The sequence below is a fragment of the Dissoconium aciculare genome (genome assembly GCF_010015565.1).
Source record: "Dissoconium aciculare CBS 342.82 unplaced genomic scaffold K489scaffold_7, whole genome shotgun sequence".
Taxonomy (NCBI): domain Eukaryota; kingdom Fungi; phylum Ascomycota; class Dothideomycetes; order Mycosphaerellales; family Dissoconiaceae; genus Dissoconium; species Dissoconium aciculare.
The window spans coordinates 1,622,850-1,649,606 of NW_022984957.1; the positions used below are offsets into that span (position 1 = coordinate 1,622,850).

The window sequence follows — 26,757 nt, forward strand, 5'->3', positions numbered from 1 at the left end:
TGGGACCGCAGTGCGCAGGACAAATCTAAGGACGTGGGAGACGTTCACGAAGGAATGGATCCATGACAAGCGATTATCCTTTCTGTGAGATTCGGAGGATCACCGGAGTTTCCATACAGCAGCAGGTGTATTTTTATAATTGGACCGCCTCGAAAATCGGTCCTTTCAGCTCGCCGTGCTTACCTGACGTGCGGTGGTGACGCCCCGGGGCCCTTTCAAAGTCCCTGGAGACTCAATTCCCGGGCCAAAATTCAGTGCAAACTAACTAACCTTGGAACCTTGCGCATTTTCTCTCCGAATACTTCTCCGCTGGGCGAAATAGGTGGAGTAAGTCTTCGGTACGTACCCCACGAATGTCCCATCCGTTTCGGTGTGACGATCAATGGTAGATAGACCTCACCCAACATGTAACTTGGTATTAATATCTTCATTGTGTTTCCGCGCGTACCAGATGCTGGCTTCCTCACGATTTCATTCTCACCTCTCGCAATTCCGAAAACGATTCTGTCTCCATTTCGATATCAGTTCATCGGCGGCGCTCGTTCGAGTAGTTCGAGAGAACCGTTGAAGTATCGACCCTTCCAAACGTGCGGGCTCAATCAAGCGGCCGGTCACAGATTCGATTAATGCGTGGGGCAGCCGCTTCGCCCACGATTTCTAGATATCCGACGATAGCACACCCACCGGATTTTAGACCCGGTCCTAATAATCGCTTGCATCGGGTCGAAACCCTGCTGGAAATCAACACTGCAGCAAGACAGCAACAGGCCGCCGAGAGCTACATTGTCATCAGACAGAGCTCCTCTTCTTGACCTGTCACTCGATTTAATTCCGCATCCTTCTATCTGTCTTTTTTTTTGTTTTCCGCTTTCCTCCAGCATTTCTGCAGCTGCCACTCCACCGTTGCATGCAGAGGGCTACCAATATGGCGTCACAAGCCAATGGCCATGCGAACGGCCAACCCAGCAGCTATGCGGCCAGGCATAACCTGGCACCACATTTTGTTGGAGGCAACCATGTCTCCAAAGCGCCGCCCAGCAAATTGAAGGACTTCGTTGTCGCTCACGATGGTCATACCGTGATCGGAAGTGTAAGTGTCTGACGATAGCTTGACTCGAGCATTGATCGGGTTTAAGCGATCCAAGCTACGACTGGCGCAACAGCTGACAATGACCCTGCTAGGTTCTGATCGCGAACAACGGTATCGCAGCAGTCAAAGAGATCCGATCAGTACGGAAATGGGCGTACGAGACGTTTGGCGACGAGCGGGCCATCCAGTTCACTGTGATGGCCACCCCGGAAGACTTGGCCGCCAATGCGGATTACATCCGAATGGCTGACCAGTACGTCGAAGTACCCGGAGGCACAAACAACAACAACTACGCGAACGTGGAACTCATCGTGGACATCGCTGAGCGCATGAACGTTCACGCCGTCTGGGCAGGATGGTAAGTGCCGCCGGTCGTGATGAGGGACGGATGGTCGGGTTGCCACAGAGGACATGCTAACGATCAATCTGGCAGGGGTCACGCATCAGAAAACCCGAAGCTTCCAGAGTCTCTCGCTGCGTCACCGAAGAAGATCGTCTTCATCGGCCCACCGGGTTCGGCCATGCGATCACTGGGTGACAAGATCTCGTCCACCATTGTAGCGCAACACGCGGGCGTGCCATGCATCCCATGGTCCGGAACTGGTGTCGAAGAGGTGGAGGTGGATGATAACAACATTGTGACCGTGGCAGAGGACATCTACGCCAAAGGATGCGTCACCTCCGTCGAGGAAGGTCTGGTAGCCGCCAAGAAGATTGGTTTCCCAGTCATGGTCAAAGCCTCAGAAGGAGGTGGTGGTAAGGGCATTCGTAAGGTCGACGACGAGGCCTCTTTCGCCGCCCTGTACAAGGCTGCCGCAAATGAGATCCCAGGATCGCCCATCTTCATCATGAAGCTTGCGGGCAATGCAAGGCATTTGGAGGTCCAGCTGATTGCAGACCAGTACGGCAACAACATTTCCATCTTTGGTCGTGATTGCTCCGTCCAGCGACGCCACCAGAAGATCATCGAAGAGGCTCCCGTCACAATCGCCAGCCAAGAAACCTTCCGCAAGATGGAAGCTGCTGCAGTCGCGCTCGGTCGACTGGTCGGTTACGTCTCAGCCGGTACTGTCGAATACCTCTACTCACACTCCGATGACAAATTCTACTTCTTGGAGCTGAACCCTCGTCTCCAGGTCGAGCATCCCACGACAGAGATGGTGTCTGGTGTCAACATCCCAGCTGCTCAATTGCTCATCGCGATGGGTCTACCTCTACATCGCATTCGCGACATTCGATTATTGTATGGAGCTGACCCGCACACTACGACCGAGATCGATTTCAACTTCGAAAAGGAAGACAGCGCGTCACAACAGCGACGACCAAGACCCAAGGGTCACTGCACAGCTTGTCGTATCACCTCCGAGGATCCTGGTGAAGGCTTCAAGCCCTCTTCGGGTACCATGCATGAGCTGAATTTCCGATCGAGCTCCAACGTCTGGGGATACTTCTCCGTTGGAGCTGCTTCATCGATTCACAACTTCTCCGATTCACAGTTCGGTCACATTTTCGCATACGGAGAGAACCGTACAGCGTCAAGGAAGCACATGGTCGTCGCACTGAAAGAGCTGAGCATTCGTGGTGACTTCAGGACAACTGTGGAATACCTGATCAAGCTGCTCGAGACACCGGCTTTCGAAGAAAACACCATCACCACCGGCTGGCTCGACGAGCTGATTAGCAAGAGATTGACCGCAGAGAGGCCGGACCCGATTATCGCAGTCATCTGTGGTGCTGTCACCCAGGCTCATTTGGCCAGTGAGCAATGTCTCGGCGAGTATCGAGCAGGTCTCGAGAAGGGTCAAGTGCCGAGCAAGGACATCCTACGCATCGTCTTCCCGACAGAGTTCATCTACGAGGGCATGAAGTACAAATTCACATCAACGCGCTCAAGCGCAGATAGCTACACATTGTACATCAACGGTAGCAAGGTTCTGGTGAGCATCCGCACGCTCTCCGACGGGGGATTGCTTGTGCTCCTCGGAGGACGATCACACAACGTCTACTGGAAGGAAGAAGTCGGTGCTGTTCGTATGAGTGTCGACGGCAAGACTTGCCTGCTCGAGCAGGAGAATGATCCCACCCAGCTCCGGACGCCATCTCCAGGAAAGCTCGTCAAGTACACTGTTGAGAACGGCGAGCACGTTAAGAAGGGCGAGACCTTTGCCGAAGTGGAGGTCATGAAGATGTACATGCCTTTAGTTGCGCAGGAGGATGGCTTGGTGAACTTGGTCCTCCAGCCCGGCGCTACCTTGGAAGCAGGAGACGTTCTCGGTGTTTTGCAATTGGACGATCCCTCCAAGGTCAAGTCCGCGCAACCTTTCCTCGGATCAATGCCCGAATTTGGTCCGCCAGTCGTTCTTGGAACCAAGATCACGCAACGATTTGAGTTCCTGTTCGGCGTCCTATCGAACATCCTCAGCGGTTTCGACAACCAAAGTATCATGGCTTCTACGCTCAAGGACCTTATTGCCGTGCTTCGTGATCCGGAATTGCCATACGGCGAGTGGACTTTCAAAGCATCTGCGCTTCACTCACGTATGCCTCAGAAGCTCGATGCTGCGTTCGAGCAGATCGTTGAGCGTGCGCACAGCCGCAAGAGCGAATTCCCTGCAAAGCAGCTCCAAAAAGCCTTCGAGCGGTTCTGCGCAGAGGCACTCAGTCCCTCAGAAGCCGAACTTCTCCGCACCAGCTTGGCACCACTGTTGGACATCATGAACAAATACAGCGAGGGCCTGAAAGTGCACGAGTTCAACACTTTCATCCGACTGTTCGACCAATACATTGCCGTCGAGAGCATCTTCTCCGCTCGTCAGAATCGCGATGAAGAGGTCATCTTGGCTCTCCGTGATGCCAACAAGGACAAGGTCGTGAGCGTCGTACAGACCGTGCTCGCTCACACCCGTGCCAATGCGAAGAACAATCTCGTCGTTGCTATTCTCCAGGCATACCAGCCCAATCAGCCTGGCATTGGTAACATTGCCAAGTTCTTCCGCCCCTCGCTTCAGAAGCTCGCCGAGCTGGAGGGACGACCTGTAGCTGTGGTCGCCCTGAAGGCTCGTGAGGTTCTTATCCAGTGCGCTCTTCCATCTCTCGAGGAGCGCAGCGCTCAGATGGAGCACATCCTCCGCTCAGCTGTCCGAGAATCCCGCTATGGCGAGAGCGGATGGGAGCACCGTACGCCAAATTACGACATCATCAGAGAAGTGGTCGACTCGAAGTATACTGTCTTCGATGTGCTGCCGACCTTTTTCGCCCATCAAGACCCCTGGGTGTCTCTCGCTGCCCTCGAGGTCTACACACGTCGCGCCTACCGTGCTTACCAGCTTAAGAAGATCGACTACATGGTCACAGATGAAGCTCCATATGTCCTGGCATGGGATTTTGCGCTCCGAAAAGTAGGCGAGGCCGAGTTCGGTCTCCCTGTCGCCTCAACACATGCATCCAATCCTGGAACCCCTGGGCCAAACCAACTCTCACGCGTGCACTCCATCAGCGATATGAGTTACATTGACCGTAAGATTGGATCTGGTGAGCCTATCCGCCGAGGTGCCGTTGTCCCAGTGCCCTTCCTCGATGAAGTCGATGAATATCTTGCCAAAGTTTTAGAAGCCTTCCCTCTGGTCGGAACTAAGCCAGCCAAGAGCGCTCAAGGGAACACGTTGTCGGCCGACCTGTCCAAGAGACGTGGTCCGCAAGTGGCGAAGCCTGAGAGCGACGAAGAGCTCACTGCCGTCTGCAATGTGGCTATCCGTGATGCTGAGAGCACTGATGATGCCGAGATCCTCTCTCGCTTGATGCCGATCATCAAAGACTACCGCGAAGAACTCATTGCTCGACGTGTGCGTCGTCTCACATTCATTTGCGGTCACAAGGACGGCACCTATCCAGGATACTACACCTTCCGTGGTCCCGCTTATGAGGAGGACATCAGCATTCGTCACATCGAGCCTGCGCTCGCTTTCCAACTTGAACTAGGACGTCTGTCGAAATTCAACATTCGTCCGGTTTTCACCGAGAACCGTAACATCCACATGTACGAGGCTATCGGCAAGAATGCGGAAACCGACAAGCGCTACTTCACTCGCGCCACGGTTCGTGTTGGCCATCTGAACGAGGACATCCCAACTGCCGAGTACATGATCTCCGAGGCTGACCGACTGATGACTGACATCCTTGATGCCATGGAAATCGTTGGTAACAACAACTCTGACATGAACCACATCTTCATCAACTTCTCGGCCATCTTCTCCATGGACCCCAGCAAACTCGAAGAGTCGCTTGCTAACTTCCTCGATCGATTTGGTCGTCGTGCCTGGAGACTTCGTGTCACAGGTGCTGAGATCCGCATCATCTGCACAGATCCCAAGACAGGCGCACCACTGCCCATCCGCATCATCATCACTAACACGTCCGGATACATCATCTCGGTTGAGCTTTACGAGGAGCGTAAATCAGAAAAGGGTAACGAATGGTTCTTCCACAGCATCGGTGGTACCAACAAGGTTGGCTCCATGCATCTGCGACCGGTCTCAACTCCCTACGAGACCAAGGGCGCACTCCAGCCGAAACGTTACAAGGCACACATCATGGGCACACAATACGTCTACGATTTCCCGGAGCTGTTCCGTCAAGCCATTGAGAACGAATGGACCGCTATTGTGGCCCAGCACCCATCCATGAAAGACAAGCAGCCAGTCCGTGGAGATTGTATCGAGTATAACGAACTCGTGATCGACGAAAGCGACAATTTGGCTGAAGTCCACCGTGAACCGGGTGCCAACCAGATCGGAATGGTCGGCTGGATGGTCACCGCAAAGACTCCCGAATATCCCCGTGGTCGCCGCTTCATCATTATCGCGAACGACATCACCCACAAGATCGGCTCCTTTGGTCCTTTGGAAGACAACTTCTTTCACAAGTGTTCCGAGCTTGCTCGCAAGCTTGGTATCCCAAGGATTTACTTGTCGGCCAACTCGGGTGCACGTATCGGTATGGCTGAAGAGCTTATTCCGCACTTCTCTGTCGCCTGGAAGGATGCCAACAGACCCGAGGCGGGCTTCGAGTATCTCTACCTCACACCAGAGAAGAAGGCTCGTTTCGAAGACGGCGCGCTGAAGCACGTCCTCACCAAGCCAATCACCGTTGAGGGCGAGCTCCGCCACCAGATCACGACCATCATTGGTGCCGAGGACGGTCTTGGTGTTGAATGTCTTCGAGGCTCTGGACTCATCGCCGGTGAGACTTCTCGCGCCTACGAGGATATCTTCACATTGACACTCGTCACCTGCCGTTCCGTCGGTATTGGTGCCTACCTCGTCCGTCTCGGTCAACGTTCCATCCAAATTGAGGGACAGCCGATCATTTTGACAGGTGCACCCGCCATCAACAAACTTCTCGGCCGCGAAGTGTACACTTCCAACCTCCAGCTCGGTGGCACCCAGATCATGTACAAGAACGGTGTCTCCCACATGACAGCCAATGATGACTTTGCTGGTGTGTCCAAGATTGTTCGATGGCTCTCGTTCGTACCAGAGAAGCGTGGCGCGCCTGTGCCAATTTCACCTTCAGCCGACACTTGGGATCGTGAAGTGACCTTCTTCCCTCCACAAAAGGCGCCTTACGACGTTCGTCACCTTATTGCTGGTCAGCAGACCGATGCTGGTTTCAAATCTGGTCTGTTCGACAAAGATTCCTTTGAGGAGGCGCTCGGCGGCTGGGCCAGGACCGTCGTCATCGGCCGCGCTCGTCTCGGCGGCATTCCGGTCGGTGTCATTGGTGTCGAGACACGTTCCGTGGAGAACGTCTCCCCCGCTGATCCCGCCAACCCTGACTCGATTGAGCAAGTCACCAACGAGGCGGGTGGTGTGTGGTACCCGAACAGTGCTTACAAGACTGCACAAGCAATCCGCGACTTCAACCACGGTGAACAATTGCCTCTGATGATCCTTGCCAACTGGCGAGGTTTCTCTGGTGGCCAGCGTGATATGTACAACGAGGTTCTCAAGTATGGCTCCTACATCGTCGACGCGCTGGTCAAGTACGAGCAGCCTATCTTCGTATACATCCCGCCGCATGGAGAGCTCCGAGGTGGTTCTTGGGTAAGTTATGACCTGGGTGATTTGAAGAACGAGTGGACACATGACTAATTTACAATCGCAGGTCGTCGTCGACCCCACGATCAACCCTCAATACATGGAAATGTATGCCGACGAGGAATCCCGCGGTGGTGTGCTCGAGCCCGAGGGTATCGTTGGCATCAAGTACCGTAAGGAACGTCAGCTTGAGACCATGGCCCGCCTCGACCCGACCTACGGCGAGCTCAAGACACGCTCGCTGGCAAAGGACCTCACGGCCGAGCAACAGAACGATATCAAGCGCAAGATGACGGAGCGTGAGAATCTCCTACTACCGGTCTACCTGCAGATCTCTCTGCAATACGCCGATTTGCACGACCGTGCCGGGCGTATGGAGGCCAAGGGCACGATCCGCATGGCTCTACAATGGGCACAAGCCCGTCGCTTTTTCTACTGGCGTCTCCGCCGCCGTCTCAACGAGGAATACGTGCTCCGCCGCATCGCCGGCCAACAATCCAAGGACCTCGTCAACCGCGATGCCAACCTCAAGACCCTCGAGGCCTGGTCTTCGCTGCCCAACTACCCGACCGATGACAAGGCGGTGGCGGTCTGGTTCGAGGAGAACCGCAAGTCAATCGCAGACAAGATCGAGGCCATGAAGGCTGACGCTGTCGCTTATGACGTCGCGGCCCTCATGCGCAGCAACAAGACTGGCGGACTGAAGGGTGTGGCTCAAGTCCTCAGCATGTTGCCTGTGAACGAGAAGGAGGAGGTCCTCAAGTGGCTCGCCCGGGCATAAGGGAGGTCTCTCATGGAACCCTTGATAACACTGCTCTCCGCGGTGCGTTACGATAGAAAGGATTACGATGGAATTTGGGAAGGCGCGGAAAGTTTTCCCAGATAAGGGTTTTGGAGTGTCGGTTTCGTTGGTTTTTGTTCTGTGCTGTCTCATGTTTCGTATCACAGGGAGCGTAATGGTTGTTTTTTCGTTTTTGTTCAGTACGATGGGAAAGGTAGTCTCTCATGAATTTACGATGGAATTGTTCGACTTGGATCACGCTGTTTGAGACGCAGACTTGGACCCGATGTCTAAACTGCTTTCACGCTCTCCGCTCATAGCCGCACGAGACTGTATGAAGTTGCGCGCAGTCAATTCGTCCAAACAGCAGACAGTCTTTTCGTGGAAGGATGGTGGTATCGTCAACCCTCTCCTGATCATGTGCACGCATCCAACCCGACCCCGTATCGAATGCGCAATTTTGGAAACTTGGTGGCGGGGCGGGGAGGGCTGTGAGAACACCATGTGGCGGGCGGGCTGTGTGTGGCGCGCATGGGTACGAATCGGTGTCGTTCGCGCGACGGGCGAGGAATCGTTCGGGGATTTTCATCGACTTCTTCTGAACGGTGATGCAACGTGCGCCCGTCACGATCATCATCAGCATGTTGTCGTTGAGCAGTATCAATACAGCACTGGAGCAGTACATTTGATCAGAGGACCGCCCGTACAAATTGCGCTCCCCTCTCTGCGGATTATGTAATGCTTGGGGTTTTTGTCTTTTCTTGTTGCTGGGTGCTACCGTGCCGTTCAGATCTAGCTATATTTAGGACCACGCTAGTATGGATCCGGCGCTTTTGACTCCAACATCGGGTTTCGTCTCGTCTGTGTGTGATGATGATGTCGTAAGTATGAGAGGCGAATCCTCTGGGCGCAGCGCTACTATCATCGTCGCCTTTTCTTGTTGCAGACTGTTGTTAATGTACAGCCGCTGCCAGAAATACGAAAGTTCGCATCCTCCATTCTCGACTACTATGATTGAACACGACGGGAAGACGAATTAACCAACCCAGCAGCAGCCCTACAAGTCCACCCGTACCGTTCATTGACAGTTCGACGACGGGGCGGGTACACGCATGCATGCATCTCGTTCGACCACGCCTTTTCCCTGCTGCGCCGCTCAAACGCGCATCCATACACATTACTCTCCACGCGGCCGGCTTCCAGGACCATTGCCATCGTCCTTCACTCGCCATTCTCTAATCGCCCACAGTTGTGACCGTTGCTGACAATCTCGGGGAAGAAAACAACCCAGTCGACCAATCTCTTCTCGGGTGATAACTTGTGCTCGTGTATCACTTACAGGCTTTGTTGCTGGGGTTTCCGCGGCTTCTCGACATTCCCAGTTTCCGGCGCCTGCTCAAACAACACTGTGTACATTGAAATTGATACTTTGTGCACGACAGGGCAATTCTTCGCTCGACGAGCGCTTTGTTCAATCTCTGCCTACCCGAACGAAGCGTGATCTGTTCCACTTTCTGCAAGACAAACGTTCCAACGGACGACCGCTGAGGACGACCGTTGGGTTCCCTCGCCTCGTGCTCAGCCTGCCCGGAAGAAAAGCATCATGTCCGACAGGCGGTACGCTCCCCGCGCCGAGTACCACGATCGAGATGACGGCGTCCTGTATGACCCTCCGACCTCGTCATTACCACCCTACCGACCATCATCGCGATCCGCTCGACACTCGCCCTCCAACTCAATACAGCTCACACCCCAGACCCCGCGACACGATGCTCACTTCGCTCGTGACGGTCACGGATCACCTAGCATCAATTCTGGATATCCGCGATCTGTGAGCAGTGTGCATCCCGCGTTGCGAGACGTTGACAACCTCTATAACCCCAGGATGGAGTCCCCTTCTCCACAACCAAGCTATGATGACACTAGAGACCGACAACACTACGCTCAAGCTCCTCCGATGCCTCCGCCTCACATGTCGCTCATGCCCGCAAATCATCAACTACGAGACTCTCAAACATCAATAGCGCCGCTCGTCAATAACGATGGACGGCCACAATATTCACATTCGCCGTCGCGGTCAATACACCGGTATAGTCCTTCACCGAACGCCTACTTGGGCGCAGCCGGCATCGCAGCAGGATCAAGCATATCAAGCTTCGACAGATCACTACCACGCGCTTCTTACTATCACGGCGACGGGTATGACGAGTTCGACCCAAGGGACATCGCCGATGATGGCGATGATGGCTTCAACGAGCACGTGCCTGCTTCATCCGCTCCGGCTGGCGCAGGCGGCGCTGGAGCAGGAGTGATGAAAGCTTTCGGAGGAGGCCCACGCGCGCTGAGCGGCAACTACGGCCCGGTGTCAGCGTCGCGCGATCAAGAAAAGTCAGAGTGGCTAAAACAGCAAAGTAGCGGGCAGAAGCGATTACGTTGGTTGGTGGGAGTCGGCATAGCCGTTATTGTCGTCCTTGCCATCGCGGGAGGCATCGTCGGTGGAGTCCTTGGTAGCAGGAAAGCTTCACAGAGCAACGGTGATGGTAACTCTGGTGGCGTCACGGTCTCGCAAGGGAGCTCTCAGGGTCTCTGGGACATGAATACACGGGAGATCAAAGCTGTCATGGGCAACAAGAACTTCCACAAGGTTTTCCCGACAATGGACTATACTCCCTTGAATGCGCAATATCCAGGTAAGCATCCACCAAAGCCTCGCGTTTGGCTCGACCGATGCGCACATCTGACATGTCTTGCTAACCCAATCACAGCGTGCCTGACCAACCCTCCCGATCAGAACAACGTCACCCTCGACATCGCAATCCTATCACAATTGACGCCTGCAGTGCGGCTCTACGGCACAGATTGTAACCAGACCGCCATGGTCCTTGAGGCCATCGACCGCCTCGGCATGAGCTCCTCCATGAAAGTCTGGCTCGGCGTGTACCTCGACGGCAATACGACCACCAACGAACGCCAAGTCGAACAAATGTACGGCATCCTCGACAAATACCCTTCCTCACGCTTCGCAGGCATCATCGTCGGCAACGAAGTCCTCTTCGGCAAGTATCTCACCGTGACACAACTCGCGACGCAATTACAAGCCGTGCGCACGAAATTGGCGACCATGAAGATCGAATTGACCGTCTCCACTGCCGATCTGGGCGAGGCTTGGAAGAACAACCCTGACCTGGCGTCTTCCTCGGACATCGTCATGGCCAATGTTCACCCTTTCTTCGCGGGTGTCAAGGCGGAGCAGGGTACTAGCTGGGCCTGGACGTATTGGCAGAGCATTGTGGCCCTGCCCGGGCTCAAGACTGGTACTGTCGGTGGAAGCTCGTATCCCAAACGGGTGAGTCTTTTTTTTCCCTCCCCCAAAATTCCTCTGGTCGGCAACCATGTTCTATCACATCGACACCGCTCGAGATATCCCCAATGCTGACCATACCCTTTCTCTCCCCTCCAGATGATTGGCGAAATCGGCTGGCCGACTCAAGGCGGTCACCATTGCGGTGGACAGGATGCGAACTACGGCTGCGTGACCAGCGACGACGGCGCCGTCGCGAGCATAGCCAACCTCAACACCTTCATGAGCGACTGGGTATGCGCCGCGCTCACCAACGGCACGAATTATTTCTGGTACGTTTCCCGCAAACAACAATCTTCTTTTTCTCTCTCGCCACATGCGCAAGCACCCCCACTGACCTCCATTCCCATTCAACAGGTTCGAGGCTTTCGATGAGCAATGGAAACACCGCTTCGATACCCCCGCGAACAATTGGGAGCCTTACTGGGGCTTGATGGATCATAACCGGAATCTGAAGAAGGGATTGGTCATTCCTGACTGTGGCGGTCGCACTGTCTCTGCACCCTATGTCTGATCGGGTTTCTTTTCGCCGCCGCCGTATCATTCCTGGTATCGATTCGTGAACGGAGATTGGGAGTTTCTGCGATTGCGCAAATTGGGGGCTGGGTTTTCTGGCATTGGTGGAGATGCAAGACTGCATTCGTGGGCGTTGTTCGGTTAAGGATCGATAATGTATGTTCTCGCGTATTGATGAGGGACAGGCTTCATCCGAGAGATGAGCGGGTTCTGGTGCCATGGGCAGAGGGTGCTCGGCAGAGCTGATAGAGACGGCAATCTCGCCTCGGGAATTGGCTCATGAAAGAGGCGGGGATTTCGCGACGGGAAAAGGGTCAGACAGGACTACGTGGGAGGTTCCCGAGCGGCGTGGTGTCCTGTAATGAATGTATGTATGTATAGACGCGAAATGATCCATGAGAATCGCCCCTGTTCTCGAGTGCCATATCCACTCCCACGTCCATCAACGTCATGGGAAGCTTCTCACGCCAACCCAGCCATCTTATAGACCGCCCTCTCCGCCACGCTAGTCATCTCCTTGACTCCCGCATCACCCGTCGGCAAGACCTGGAAGCCCACCGTCAAAGCGAGTCCAGCCTCACGATCGATGATCCAGAAGGGATTGACCATGCCACCCCACGACAGCGTGCCCTTGCGACGCCGTCCCACGTCATCCGCCAGGAACACCATCCCGCCCAGACCGTAGCTGACCTCGATGTCCTGGTTGATACCGCCGACCAGCGACGTGCTCAGATGTTTGCGGAAGAAATTCAGCGCGGCCAGCGGCTTCGCCGAGAGCTGGGGCCGGAAGAGCTCGTCGACGCTCGCGGGCTTCAGGAGCACGCCGTCGTTGGCCAGTAAGCTGCGTTGGACTTTGAGGTAGTCGCCGAGCTGGGCGTAGGCGCCGTGGCCGCCGAAGCAGTCGGTGGAGTTGGTGTTCAGGGTCTTCTTGGTGTTGGGTCCGAAGGTGCCGTCGGCGCGGCGGACGACGAGTTCCGGGATTCTCTCCTTGGCTGTGCCGAGGGTTTCCGGCCAGAAGCTGATGCCGGTGATGCCGAGGGGTTGGAAGATGTGTTTTTTCATAAACTCCTCCAGCGTCAGCTTGGACAGGCGTTCGACGAGAAGCCCCGCCCAGTCGATTCCCGGCCCGTATCCCCAGCTCGTTCCGGGCTCGAAGCTGAGGGGGAAGTCATAACGCTCGACGATGGTCGCGGCATTGGGACTGTCAGGTGTCCAGCCTTTCAGGGTCAGATACTTGATCAATTCGGGGGTAAAAGGATATCCGGAGCCAGAGGTATGTGAGAGCAGCTGTCTACAGACGGTCAGCATCGAGCAGAGTAGGTCATCATTTTCACATGAGACAAAAACCACGTGGACCATGCTCGACAGAGACTCACCTCAACGTGATGGGATTCTTGCGTTGTTCACACAAGGGACTCTTCTTCTCATCGTCAAACCCGGTAAGGATGGGACGCGCAGCGAGCTCAGCTAGGTGTGGGCTGACGTCGTCGTCCAAACCGATCAAGCCTTGCTCGACTACTTTCAGCGCACAGATGGCAGTCAGAAGCTTCGTCTGTGATGCGAGCATGAAAAGCGCGTCTTCCGTGATAGGCTCCTGGATTGTTGTCAGGGCATTTGATCGTTGCCATCCTCTCGTTATCGGCCTTTACCTTGTCTTGAGTGTACTTGTGCAGGCCACTTGCATGGCTGTATGTGAAAGTACCTGCGGCATCGATTAGCTGAAACCTCCACCGAAAACGCCACATGTGATGGGTACGTTTCACATGCCATCTGTGTTCGTAGCGAAGACTACCGCGTGAGGTATCTTCCCGGCCTCGACGGCTGCTGCCAAGGCCTCCTCGAGCTCGCGTGCCACTGTGCTTGCTTTGCTTGCTGCCGACTCATCCTGTGTGATTCCAGGATTTCAGTTAGATTGAATTTCTGCAGCGGTGAGGGTGATAAGATTCTGCTACAAGGGCGGGACTCTGTTCCGCTCGTGACGTGTGTTTCGCAATTGCCTCGGAGGATAGGACCTCGAGGCGATTAGCGGATGCGAGATGATGTGCATCAGACGATCCTCGCATCATCGTTGCCGGTCTCCCCATAACATCAGAGACGACATACCTGCAGGTGGTTGGAGAGCGAGTCGAGCCGAGTTGCCGCGGCGTCTTTATTCTTGTCTGCACCCATCTTGGTGGGGACCTGTCTGTTCGGGGTAGGGATGAAGTTTGTTGACCCAACTGCTCAGGCCGGTTCGATCGATCTTTCAGCGCACAGTCTGGTTGATGATTGAAATGCTCGTTTTCCACACGTCCTCGCCACTGACAATATAGGCCGCTGTCAGATCACTGTGTATAATAGATCTCGCGCGCAACGATGACGACGACCATATTACAAAGCCAACACATCACAGTGCCAACCTGGGAAGCCAACCCATCTTACAAAGCCAGCCAACCCATGCGGGGTGTATCCATGTCTATGTCTGTCCACATCTGCGTCAGGGAAAGCTTATCCCACAATCTCAGCCTTGTGGGCATGGTGAAACGGACAGCCATACTCATAGTATTTAGATGCATTCGTTCGCCTCTTAGAGGTTGCCACTATACCCAAGAGCATTATTGAACCCTCGGCCTCGAAGATTTGTACTGTTTTGGGATGATTTTCACCTTGAACCTGCAGGTGTTCGACCTCGGTAGGGTTTTGGTTGTACCCTAAGCAGCCCGTAGATGGCATCTCCGTGATCTCGGTCCATAACCCTCATACACCCTCTGTGCTGGCTGGCTGACTGACAGCATCTTTGTCGGATCCGAGTTTCTCTCAACAATGCAATTGCTCATCGCGAAACTAGCTTGTGAACGGCAATGCTGACAGGGGTGGGCTCGACAACACTACGATGGGCAATGTCATGATAAGCCGCTGCTTCTACTCGGCTGCCGTGTATATGCGGGCAAGTTTAGCGTCGCTCAGTTGGTCGTTTACGTTTGTTGTCCGGATGTACCAGGGCAAAACTTCTAGAAAATGGAGGCAGAGCGAGTCTGTTCAGGGAATGCCTTGCAGATCAGGAACGTACTCGAACCACACGAGAGCGAGAGCATTGCACCCCATCGAGGGTTTGCGACGCTGCGTTCTCTGCCAAGTCGACGGCAATTCGTCATCTGTAGGCCGAGAATGCATGTTCAGAATTGAAAAGGCCCTGCAATTGACTGTGACGATCAGGTGAACGATCGCACGCGTCCAACGGCCGAGATAGACGAAGTTCTTGCTCGTGAATCAGGTCATGCCAGAGATACATGAAGCTATGGGCTAGCCGCATTTTCACATGTAGAAATCACCGGGGGCATATATCGAAAGGGCTTCCAGCCCAGGTCCGCTGCTCCATTTCGATATCACTGTGGCAAAAGGCTCTGATGATGCATTTTCGGATTGACAGCACAGCATCGTTCTCGGATATTAATTGTAATGGAGCATGAAGACTGGTCGCAATATCGCTTAGAAGGTTGAATGTTGTGGATCCCTCGCGTTTGATGTGCAAAGGATCACTTGCAGATCAGGCGGTCTTGCTTGCTTGATTAGCGACCCACTCAACCGCGAGCGATGTCTTGTCGTCAATGTCAAAGGGCTGATTTAAGATGCCTCGGCTGGCTGCGGATTAGCGGCGGTTCAACGGTTGCTTCAGAACGAGTGGAGCAAATGAAAAATGAAAAATCAGAGTTGAAACCTAACGTACGTCGCTGGCCGTTGATTCCTGCGACCCTGAATTTGCTTTTGTCAGAATGGCGAAAGTAGATATGAAATTGTACGAAAGGATCTCGTCTATGACTCTCGCTCTTCCGCCCAGACAGCATGGACAGGTTCATGCTGCAATCAACGATCAGAAACCTTCAACCGCCAATGGGAATAAATTGGATGATCTGATGTTGTCCGGTGGGACATCCGGGATGTAATAGGGAACGATCTAGGCGTGAAAGGGCGCAAACTCTAAAGGTCGAGCAGAAGTCTTGCTTGCGGTCTCGACCTCAACAGGGCCACTCACAGACTCATGATTGCAGGACTAGCAGCGCAACTGTGATAGCGTACGTGGTGAAGACGATGACGATGGCGACAAGGCGGGTCTACCATGCCTAGGCATTGTCGGTAAGAAAGCCTCCTTACCAGCCAGAGCGCAATAGTTCGCCGATCCGGCAAGGCGTGACCGGCAAATTGGCTGCGGTGAGTGTGAGCTGCGGGCGGCGGCTCAACGTTCCCGCCCGAAAGCTACCAACAACCAATTGATTTTGTTCCGCTGCAAATTTCAGGTACAGTCCCCGATTGCTTCAATTCATTTGCTGTAGTGGTGTCTTTATCGCTGCTCGCCCAGTGTACCCGTGGAGTTACAATAGTCGTTTATCTTTGGTGTCGGGCCTGCATCATGATACAATCTTATGTCTATGCCGTGTCTGGCTCCCCGAATAGCTAGCCACGCATGCTGGCTCCAGCAACACGGAGAGCTTCAATTGATCTCAAAGAGGGAGGAAGTTTCACATCCAAGGTACCTGGCCTTTGTCGTTCTTAGTCTCTAAAACGGCGATGACCAACGGCCGCCACCACCAAGGAGACCGTTGAAATTCTGAAACAGAGTGGCATTTCTTCCGCTCCGGTGGGGGGTTGTTTCATACCTTCAACGGTAGAACGGCTCCGATCTCATCTCGCGAACATGCACTGCACTTACTTCAGCGACTTCATCATTCGTGGTGCAGAGTTGTGCATCTCCCGACCCAGACTCATCTCCGCGTATGAGGTGGTCCATCAAGCGGTTGTGTGCAGGGCTTGCTTTGACTCTTGCAAATCATATGTAGGAGGCATCCGCGCTACCGTGCATGCGTGCGTGCAGTGAACAGTGAGAGGACCTGTAATGCTACGGAACACTGCTCCGTAATCTTCTCCCTGTGGGGACCCCCGTAGATGACTCTACAATTGCCAAGCAGACCTTGGAGTCCACAGCAAGATGCCGCGGAGGGGACGCTTATGTACTGTACCTAGGTACATGTAGGTCTCTTAAGTATGTGAGGTACCTGTACCTGACGTGCCTGATGCTAGGACTACAGGCAGGGGTAAAAGCCGGTTTCCGTTTGATCTTGCCCGCTCAAGCGTCCAGTTGATTGTAAGGAATTTTACCTCCAGCACTGTCTGGCTTTGAGTCTGCAGCTACCGCTCCGATCGATATGATGCGCACCGCACACCTCCTGTGCGCAGGCGTGAGTCTTCAGGCAATTCTCTCGGCCTTAAGAGTGGTCCTTTGAGTTGAGTGCAAGTGCACGATCGACAGAGAGACAGCTCGTGGCTGATACAGTGTTTACGTCAGGGATGTCATCCGCCCGGGCCCAGCATCGCTTGGACATGCCGAGGAGCTATACGCCACGGGAAGGAAAAATAGCACAGCAAAGAGGGCTCATGATCAGAAAGATTCTGCTTGCCCCGGGTGGAGGAAGGTTTACGGAGCTAGTGGAGAGTCACAAGGCGGCGTTGGCGTCATTGAACACGAATTTTCTAGGATTAATCGACGGATCAAATCGTATCGCCTTTCGCAAGGCCCCACTGACGATCCGACTGCTTTCCCGTGGCGGCGCGTTGAATCTTGGACCGGTTTTTGGTACCCGTACCTGGGAAGGACAAGAGTTGCACGACTGCTATATTGCCCACGTGTCCAGCCTAGTACGTGTATCATTAAGAAGTGGCTGCGAACATCCTGGCGACAACTGTTCCTCGAGTATGAACGGCGATTGAGTAATCGCCTGGAAAAGGTACCCGGGGACCATCTTGTTGAACAGCTCTGCTGAGGATGATCTCGATTGAATGCCCCGCGTTCAGAACTGGAGACTAGCATATGAGGCCATTCCTTTGGAAGTCAGTGGTATTTAGTTGTCACAAGCCTTGTGGGAAGCTGTAGCCAGGCGCATCTCACCGACATGTCATCCGGCCTGCACACGTCCAGACCCACGATGCATGATGCACGAACAGAGGCCGATGGACAGGCAGACAGACAGACGGACAAGACGGATAGACAGATAGGCACGCAGGTAGACAGCTACCTGGGATGTGTCGAGACGTTGTGTGATCAAAGACTCGCAATATCGTCGGCGTGACTCGGAGATCCGACATCATCACAACGATCGAAACAGTGTGAGTGTGAGTGAGTGCGTGCGAGTGAGTGTGTGTGTGGCATTGTGTCACTGGGCTTTCTGAGCGGGATCGCCGCCGACGGCCGTGCACCCTCGGAATTTCGGGGGAAATGCCTTGCAGACGACGCTAGTGGTAGCTGCAGTCTAGTGTAGGGTTTTCCCATCGCTTCATCCGCGACCGAGGTGCTTTTTCGCAATGTGGTTGTAGGATTGAGGAACCTCGCTGGTGACTTTCTGCTGTGGGACGGTAGACGGATGCTCATCATGACGCAGCACAGCACAGCACTGGAATCCTTCGACCTACCACAGCTTCACATGGTATATTGATACTTCAGGGCCGACAGAGCGAGTCTGACGTGGAGGCATCGGTTCGAGTGTACGCGCGACGGCCAATTGTATGCGAGGGCTGGCAGCCTCGGAACGTACGCCAAGATCGGGCTGATGCCGCAAATGAACGCGATGCATGGTGCAGAGCCCCCAAGTGGAAATTCATATCTTCGTACTACATCGCACATAGATGAGCCGTTTCGTTCAGTACGAGGTTTACGACATACGTCTCGGACGTATCGGGCAACTCCACAGGCTACACTGGACAGGACCCTCGCCGACGAGAAGACATCGTCGGCTCGCCATGCCATGCGGTGTTAGCCAGCGGTCAGCTAGCGTCGCTTGATCTGAGCTCAGGGAAGGCATCCCGTACAGAAGCCATGCCGACGGTTGACACGGCGATGAGCTTCCCATACTGCAGAAGCTTGAAGTCAGTCGAACGAGGTGAAGGCGAGTGCTATGTCCAGTACCAGGCCTTGCTGCTGGCGTACGCCTGCTCACGCGCTCGGAGAAAAAGTCAATGGAAGAGCCATAGCGACTTGTGCTCGTGGCCAGATGTGGACAAGCGTGCATGAGTGAGGCGACACGACGACATGACATGCGACACGTCCCTTTTGTGTTAAGAAAAATGTGACGTGAGCTAATAGGGCGATAGATTGTGTTCGGCTGGTCCTCGAATTTGCAGGTGCAGTCAACGCACATCGCAGATTATACGAATTTCACTCGTAAATATGCGTCCATACCCTGTGAGATGGCCTGCCAAGGGCGTCTGACGGTGATTGGAAATTTTGAGTGATTTTGACAGCAAGTGTCGTCCGACATCATGGTGGACCATCTGGACCTTCCCGACCGCTGCTGTAGGTGGTTCTGTCCCGAGGCAGTAATACAAGTAAGTAGAGTTTCACCGTCTACAGTACATAGGTTCGTCGGTTCTGTCGGGTGCCGTTCCCTCTCAGAATATGCTTTTATTTCCGCGTTCCGGCTGTACAGGCTGTGCCGCACACATTGTGAGTTGCGTGAGTTGGTACATGATGCACGGAGGGATCATGGGAGGGTGGTCGCCGGCGTCTGGATCGGCGGGCGTGGCGTCGTCGACCACCGCGTGCTTGCAGCGGCATCGCCAAGCCAGGACGTCTCCCTCGCTGCTGCAAGCATCCATGGATTCCGAGTCTCCCATCCGGGATCCTTGCTGAAGGTTCAGCCGCGTCCCACTAGTGCGACTCCCGTTATCATCGGGGGGACGGTTGTCAGCTGCGGCTTGCGTTCGAGGTTGGCTGGTGCAGCCCTTTGTCGCCCTCCTCACTCTCGCTATGCATGTCATTATATTTCAGGACCGCAGCTAGGCCGGCCATGGTGTGTTCGTGCGCGCATGATGGAAGCGTGATGAGCGCGTTGCCGTCGGATTCTCCCGAAGTCCAGGTACAGCAGAACAAGACGTTTGTCTCCGGTCGGCATTGTCCAGTGCAAGCCAGGTGAGAGCGCGGTGAGCCGGAGTGACTGGCTGGCTGGTGATGTGATGAAGGAGCAGCAGCAGCAGCAGCAGCAGGAGGAGGAGGAGGCCAAGGAAGCAGACAGAAGTGGAGGAGCGTAGGTGGAGAAGAAGGAATCCCAGAGCGGAGTCCAGTCCCTGCTGATGGTGTGCGTTTCCTCCGGTGACGCTGAAACGAATGCTGCTGCTGCTGCTGATGGTTGGTGATAGAACGGGTGCGGTCTGTGGCATCATGCTCACGCGTGCAAAGGCACCACCACCACCGGAGGGCCCTTTCTCCATCATCTCATCCTTAATGTTTGCAGCTAATCAAAGTAGCCTTCTGCTAACTTTGTACAGCAGGTGGTGATTGATGTGCTCCAGCATTCCATCACGTCAGCCCACCAATCCTCCGACGCACCACCACCATTCTTGCAACGGTCAAACCTCTTGCACGCCTGGCTCATCAAGTTTTGATTACAGTACATAGTGATTGAAGCAATTCCCAGAAAAACCCAGATCGCCGAGCTGGCGGCAGTGTTTGTTTCCCCTGCCGGCAGAGGTACATCACTAGTGACTTGGGTTTGTATGTGAGCGGGCGTATGTGTGCCCGTCTAGTCCTGTACGACCTGACCAACCGAAGTCAATTGTTTTCTGCTTTAATTGAGGACGAACAGGTGAGTGGGTGTGCCTGTGCGCGTGTGCGCGAATGAGGGACGAAGCGTGTGTGTGTAGGTAGGTATACAGTAGAAGAGAGTTGAGGCAAACAGAGCAGAGAGGAAAGCAAACTTTACCTCTCATTGACAATCTCAGCAGTCATTACATTACACCTTGCACACTACACTCTCTCCGCCACCACTACCTCCACCACCACCTTCACCATCTCTACCACCACCACCACTGCTCTTCGTGATCGCCTGCTATTATCCTCGCCCTCCTTCCTCCGACTTCACTTTTGCACATCGCCGTCTCCCTCATCGCTCCCAGGACAATCTTTGCTTTCATCGGACCACGAATACCAATCGCTCGCCTCTTTCATGTCTTGTGTACTTGGACCGATTGTCGAATCGTATTGACCGTCAACACTTCACGCTTCGAACGTGTCGACTCTGTCGATCTTCCGCTCGCTCAGCAATCCTGGTCTCCTTTGCTTCGTCTAATACATCCATTCGAGACCGGAACGAAGGGATTGTTCACTCATTGATTTCCCACGTCGACGACCTCCGCTGGATCTTGTCGTATTCGACGTCGTCAATCTGTGCGCCGTCACGACACCCTGCGGCACTGTCAACGCTTTACGATACAATTACATACACCATTGGTTATATCACACACCAGTCGTGACATCGACCTCAGATTGATCGTGTCAACAACTGCCACTGCCAACGGACCCAGGAACTACCTTGCATTTGTCCAGGGCCTTTCGATGCTAGTGAGCGGTCACTAATCAGTTCCATTCGGACGCCTCCCTCATCTCTGTGCTAAAGCACACAAATCAACAAACATGGTACGTATTGGTTGAGAGACACCTCAGCATTTTCACGCTTGTTCTTTTCTGTGCTGTGTTGTCCCCATGTCGCTGGCACTGTGAAGTTCGAGCCACATCGGATCCGTTGTTCGACGACAACCAGCATACAGAAATTAGTTATCCAGTCTGGCTGAGCCTACAGCACTGTGTGCCTTCAAATTCTGCGCAACTTTCGGAGCCGAACAGCCATGGATTGCGTGATATCTCCGACTGCATTTTTGGAGCCATTATGGGGACCATGGATGCAACGACGACCTCAGAATCGATGCGTCGGTATCTGGACAAAGCGCACGACAATAGCGTTGTTGTGCGTCGCACAATATTGCACCGAGCATCGGTTCCTGCTGTACACAGCATTATCTCCGGGATGACTCTGACTTCAGCGTCGAGAAGATGGCGTCCACAAACGTCCTTTGTCCCTGGATCCTTTACCGTATAATTAGCCTGATCAGGTAGCACACGCGCGGGATCACGACAACCCGGCTCCTCGACACGGCCTCTTCTAGCTTCTACATCACATCTGATCGACGTTTCTACCGGAATGACAAACAGCAAGGCCCGGCGGGTTTGCCTCGCACAACTCACGCTATGAATACCTCGTGGCGGAGAGCAATTTCCGGGAATGTTCCACAATGATATGTTCACGTGTTTGCCATGCACATATACGCCAGGAGTCTGAGGGATATTCCTTGTTCTCGCCGGAGCCATGCCTCATCCTCGTTCTCGTGATCATGTCACGTAGGCTGTTGAGCTGCTCACTAACAAATTGGATTCTTTGTAGAACCATCCTCATCCCGAACCACAGGCTCGTGCCCTCCCACAGCAGGCATTGCAGTATCCTCGACCACCTGGTTTCATTCAGCAACATCGGCCGAATTCGCCCCGTCAATCACATCCAAACCTGCATACTTCGTCATCGAACGGGTACCTCTCACAGCATGCACAACATGGCCTGGCGCCACAGCAGGCACCGAATTATGTTCCACCAGTGCACGGAGGTCTCGCACAGCACACGGGTGACGGTACATACTACGGAGGTCAATCGAACTCTTATAGTATCGTGAGCAACAACAATGCTGCTGGAGGCTACGCAGCCCCTGGTATGTCAAGTTTGATGCTACTTTCCTCGCCATCTCTCCTTGCGCCGTATTGGCTTCTACTCGTAATCCTATGGTTTTGTTGTCATATCCACTTACCAAAGCCTCAGATTCCCATGACAACATGGCGGCTCACGCGGCTATCAATCGTCAATCGTATCCTCCGATCTCAAGCTATCAAACTCCTCAGAGTAATTCACCAGCTTCGATGCACTCCCCACAAACCGATGCACACGGCAGGTCAATGTACACCATGTCTTCTATACCACAATCCGCAATGTATTATCACGGCTACCAGATGCAGCAACCACCGCCGCCACCACCACCACAGCAGGCGCAATACACCCATCAAGGCGCTCCGTCACATCGATCAATGTCCAATGCATCTCCAATGCTGGTATCGCATCAGCAGCAGCAACAGCACTACAGCCCAGCGCAACAGCACCCGCAAGCACAGCCTCAGCCACAGCAGGCTCAGTCGCACTTGCAGCACACACAAATGCCCCATATGCACCAACAGCCAGGTAATGGGGACAGCAAGCAGTCGCTGCAGCCGATGCCACGACAAACACCAGTCATGGCCAACTCCCGACTTCCGCAGGCACACCATGTCCAGCTCGAGCAACAACAGCACCAAATCCAACAACCCCAACCACAACCTCATCAACAACCAGGTCCGCAGCCATCTCAGACACAACAGCAGGCCCAGACGCTTCAATCGCCGATAGTACATCAGCAAGGCTCACCCTCCGCTACATCAAATCCAGGTATGGGAGGGCAACTCTCCGACCATCTTACGAAGACTAATGGCAGTATAGCGCCAGGCCCGATTCCCGCGACGACTCCACTTGTTGTCAAACAAGATGAGAACGGCGTCCAATGGATTGCGTTCCAGTATTCGCGCGATCGCGTCAAATTGGAATACACGATGCGCTGCGATGTCGAATCTGTTGACGTCGACTCACTGAGTCCCGAATTCAAATCCTCGAACTGTGTCTACCCTCGCGCATGCTGCCCGAAAGATCAGTATAAAGGAAATCGTTATCATTATGAGAGCGAGTGCAATGGCGTGGGATGGGCCCTTGCAGAGTTGAATCCGACGTTGCGTGATAAGAGAGGTCTCATTCAGCGAGCTGTTGACAGTTGGCGCAACAGCAACCGAGACCCAAGGTTGAGAAGCAGAAGAGTGCGGCGAATGGCGAAAATCACAACGAGGAACTCAGCGAAGACGCCATCGGGTCCGCAAATGCAATATCCGCTTCCCTCCAATCCACCAATGATTGGCATGCAAGCACCTCCGGGTATGCCTCAAAACCGACCACTTCACGATGCTGCCGGCAATGCAGGACCTCATCATCACAACGCAGATGGAAACAATACTGGTGGTGGGAATGACGCTAGCGGTATGTTCCACCCGGTGTGACTGCCACGTTCAAGTTCGCCTTCCAGACAACTGGGTGGGTGCATCTCCAGATAAAGATCTCGCCCATAGTCTTGTTTTTTACTTGCCCAGCGTTTCACTTTGTTGATATCCTTGGGCGAGTTGGTAGCAGCGGATGCTGCTATCCCAGGCCCATAATCTGCAATCTGGTCTCGCTGTCTCTACACCACGCCATCGCTCTGTTACCACTGATCGAAGAAGTTAACGCTAATACTTGCTGCTTTGTGTAGCTGGACCCGAATATTCGTACAGTCCAAACTTCCATCAGCACAGACCGGCGAGCTCTCTCGATCACACCGAGCAATTCTCCATCCCAAGGTCCTCACAGCACTTTTCTTCAGTGTTCCCTCAGATGCCCACGCCGGAGCAGCATGCGTCGACTTCCGCTCCGTTGCCCTCGGAGCAACGGCGCAACGACACATCGCGCGAGCCAGCTTCTAAGACCACCGAGGCTCACAACGGCGAAGCCGGCCAGGACATCTTCGGCGGTCCGCTCGTGCCGAATCGCAGACAGGTCCTCGTGGAGAATTTCCACAAGGCAGACAAGACGCGTGTGACGATGGCCTTTGAGAAGTGCAAAATGGAAGAGCTTCCTGACTCGCACCTCAAGGCCAACGCAGTGTTCCCGCGCTCGTACTTTCCACGCAGTATGGTCTCGCCGCCGGCGAGTCCTCGAGGTCGCGTCGTCGGTCGCTGGGACGATTTCGATGACGGATCCGCTATGCCTCCGAATGAGGGTATGCCTGTCATGAGCACGAGTCTCGTCGCCGTGCCTCTGTTGGATGGAAGTGTTTCGCACCTGTCCGTGCCTCAAATGACCACTTCTCGACGCGCGAAGGAGTTTGGCCTGAATGAGTTATCGCAGAAGCTCTCGTGGACTAGGAGTCAATTACTATCTGGTGAGCAGTGAGAATTGAATGTGCAAGCCGATTATGGGAGTAATTGGTTAACGGGATGGCATCACAGGCAAGACTACCATGCTTCAGCGCGCGCTGAACGGACACCGCGTCGTCAACTACGAGAACCAGGCCAAGGCAGGCTATGATGATGATTCCATCCCATCCTACTACATCGTTCGGCCGGGGAAGCGCAGATGGCAACAACGAAGACAGCTCCTTCACCGCCACGACTCGCCTTGATCGTCCTCGGCCTCATCCACTCCGTGGAAAACCTCTCGTCCCAAAACAGTCCTCACAATCTAGCACTCCATCCTCGCCGCGCTCAATTCCGCCAGGCCGGCCCCCCGATAGCCGCAGCAGCCTCCCCGACACCGGATTTACGAAACGACAACGACAAATGACAACGCCGGGAATGAGGAAAGCGAAAAAAATAAAATGAAATAAAAACACGGAGTGTATCATGCCGCGCGATTTCGACCCCCGAGGGACCAGGCCCCCCTCATGCCACGGCCATTTCCCGAATCCACGAGTCTCACTGTTTTTTTTACTCCTTTTCTCATGTGCTTGTACGAAAGGAAATGTCGATCACGTTTGCTCGGAGACAGGAGTAGGAGTACGACGACGGATCGCACACGAAACCGCGGGGATCTTTTTTTCCCTCCGCCATCTGGGTCGCAATGTTTTCTTCTTCTTCTTCTTCTGTTGTGGTTATTTCACCTGTATGTACTAGTACTACAAATCCACCATCGCGGCGGCGTTCCGGGGTCTCTCTCTCTTGGTTTGGGGGGTTTTCCCCACGTACAAAACTGCCTCCTGTGTCTCTCTTCTCTTCTCTTCTCTTCCTTTCTCTCCTTCTTTCTTCCTCTCCGGCGCGGCCTTCAACCTGTATGAAAACCAGTCCGCCGTGTACAACAAGAAGAAGAAAAAGCAGAGAAATCAACCAATGGAAAGGATCTCCAGCCCAGTCCAGCCCAGCCCAGTCCGGCACAGGGATACACACGATCGCGGCTACCCTTCCCTACCCTACCTGCCCTGCCCTCCACGCGACTCGCTCGTGCCCCCGTGCCCGGGTTCGAAGCCCGGTCGGAATCTCGTCACCAAGGCTTTCTCTTCTTTTCCTTTTCTGGGGGGGATTTTTTTCTCCCGGGGGATGGAGGAATGGGTGGATGAACGGGGCCGCTGTGGTGCCATGAAATAAGGAAAAAAAGAGCAAAAAAAAAAAAACAGATCTCATCGATGAGCACGCGGATCCGGATCGATCGGACGGAGGAGGGTTCTCTATCTGTCGGTCGGTCCATCATGGAACGGCGTAGGAGACAATTGCGAGTGATCGATGATGAACGGAGAGAGACGCGATCCCGTGTCATGGGTTACGGGGTATGGGTTATTATGGATGATGGTTGATTATCTACCCTATCGTGTGTCGTCGTAGGGAGGCCGATTAAATCCCCCCATTTTTCTTTTTTTTTCTGTAGGGAGGATATGGGGACGGGGTCATTTCGCGACCGCTGATGGTAGAAAGAGAGGCAGAGAGAGAGAGAGAGAGGGAGAGAGAGATTTATGGCGGACGGGCGAAATCCGACCGGCCCTGTGTGCCCTTTCTCCCCCGGGAGATGCACCTTCCTCGCGCTTCCCTGCTGCCGCCGAAGTCTCACAAGTCTCCGGTGAGCGGTGGGGGCTCCGGTGCTCTCTTTTCATTCAGGGGGCAGAAAATCATCATCATCGTCATCATCATCATCATCGTCGTCTATCCCGAAATCCACATGTCCTCGCGATCGATCGAGCGGGTGTGCCCCTTTGCTGTCCGGACGGGTTTCCCCGCGTCTTCTCTCGCTTGAGAATCGAAGCGAATTGTTTCCCACAGGTGCAAAGGAGCTTGTATGACCCATCGCCTTACGGGTCGTTGTGTATGTCCGGTCGTGAGTGCCGTCCCGGCAGGATTCTCTCGTTCGGGTTTGGCCGCGTTTTTCCCGAGCGGGTCGATGAACGCCCCACACTGGTGTTTCGAACAGGATTC

At 54.2% G+C, this 26,757-nt stretch overlaps 6 protein-coding genes across 6 annotated transcripts; 4 read left to right on the top strand and 2 right to left on the bottom strand.

Annotated features, from left to right (window-relative positions):
* Positions 1-443: 443 nt before the first annotated feature.
* On the top strand, positions 444-8,331 carry K489DRAFT_381269 (acetyl-CoA carboxylase acc1). The gene is made up of 4 exons (XM_033605079.1): positions 444-1,090; positions 1,183-1,448; positions 1,524-7,191; positions 7,253-8,331. The coding sequence occupies exons 1-4, from the start codon at positions 926-928 to the stop codon at positions 7,964-7,966; spliced, it is 6,813 nt and encodes a 2,270-aa protein (XP_033459532.1). The 5' UTR covers positions 444-925; the 3' UTR covers positions 7,967-8,331.
* Positions 8,332-10,346: 2,015 nt separating this feature from the next.
* K489DRAFT_302203 (glycoside hydrolase family 17 protein) lies at positions 10,347-11,823 on the top strand (the record flags this gene model as incomplete). Its single annotated transcript, XM_033600447.1, has 4 exons — positions 10,347-10,656; positions 10,732-11,312; positions 11,427-11,599; positions 11,685-11,823. Coding segments are annotated over 4 exons (1,203 nt in total), but the record flags the coding sequence as incomplete, so codon positions are not given.
* A 482-nt stretch (positions 11,824-12,305) lies between these two features.
* On the bottom strand, positions 12,306-14,012 carry K489DRAFT_371327 (beta-lactamase/transpeptidase-like protein; the record flags this gene model as incomplete). The annotated part of the gene is made up of 5 exons (XM_033603230.1): positions 12,306-13,134; positions 13,220-13,437; positions 13,493-13,529; positions 13,607-13,728; positions 13,947-14,012. 5 exons carry the CDS (start codon positions 14,010-14,012, stop codon positions 12,306-12,308), a joined length of 1,272 nt encoding a protein of 423 aa, XP_033459534.1.
* Positions 14,013-21,317: 7,305 nt separating this feature from the next.
* K489DRAFT_381279 (uncharacterized protein) lies at positions 21,318-22,166 on the bottom strand. Its single transcript, XM_033605080.1, has one exon. The coding sequence runs from the start codon at positions 22,009-22,011 to the stop codon at positions 21,421-21,423; it is 591 nt and encodes a 196-aa protein (XP_033459535.1). The 5' UTR covers positions 22,012-22,166; the 3' UTR covers positions 21,318-21,420.
* A 1,039-nt stretch (positions 22,167-23,205) lies between these two features.
* K489DRAFT_305839 (uncharacterized protein) lies at positions 23,206-24,947 on the top strand (the record flags this gene model as incomplete). Its single annotated transcript, XM_033600551.1, has 3 exons — positions 23,206-23,803; positions 24,072-24,740; positions 24,808-24,947. Coding segments are annotated over 3 exons (1,407 nt in total), but the record flags the coding sequence as incomplete, so codon positions are not given.
* A 351-nt stretch (positions 24,948-25,298) lies between these two features.
* K489DRAFT_245223 (uncharacterized protein) lies at positions 25,299-26,210 on the top strand. The gene has a single exon (XM_033599904.1). The coding sequence runs from the start codon at positions 25,418-25,420 to the stop codon at positions 25,931-25,933; it is 516 nt and encodes a 171-aa protein (XP_033459537.1). The 5' UTR covers positions 25,299-25,417; the 3' UTR covers positions 25,934-26,210.
* Positions 26,211-26,757: the final 547 nt, after the last annotated feature.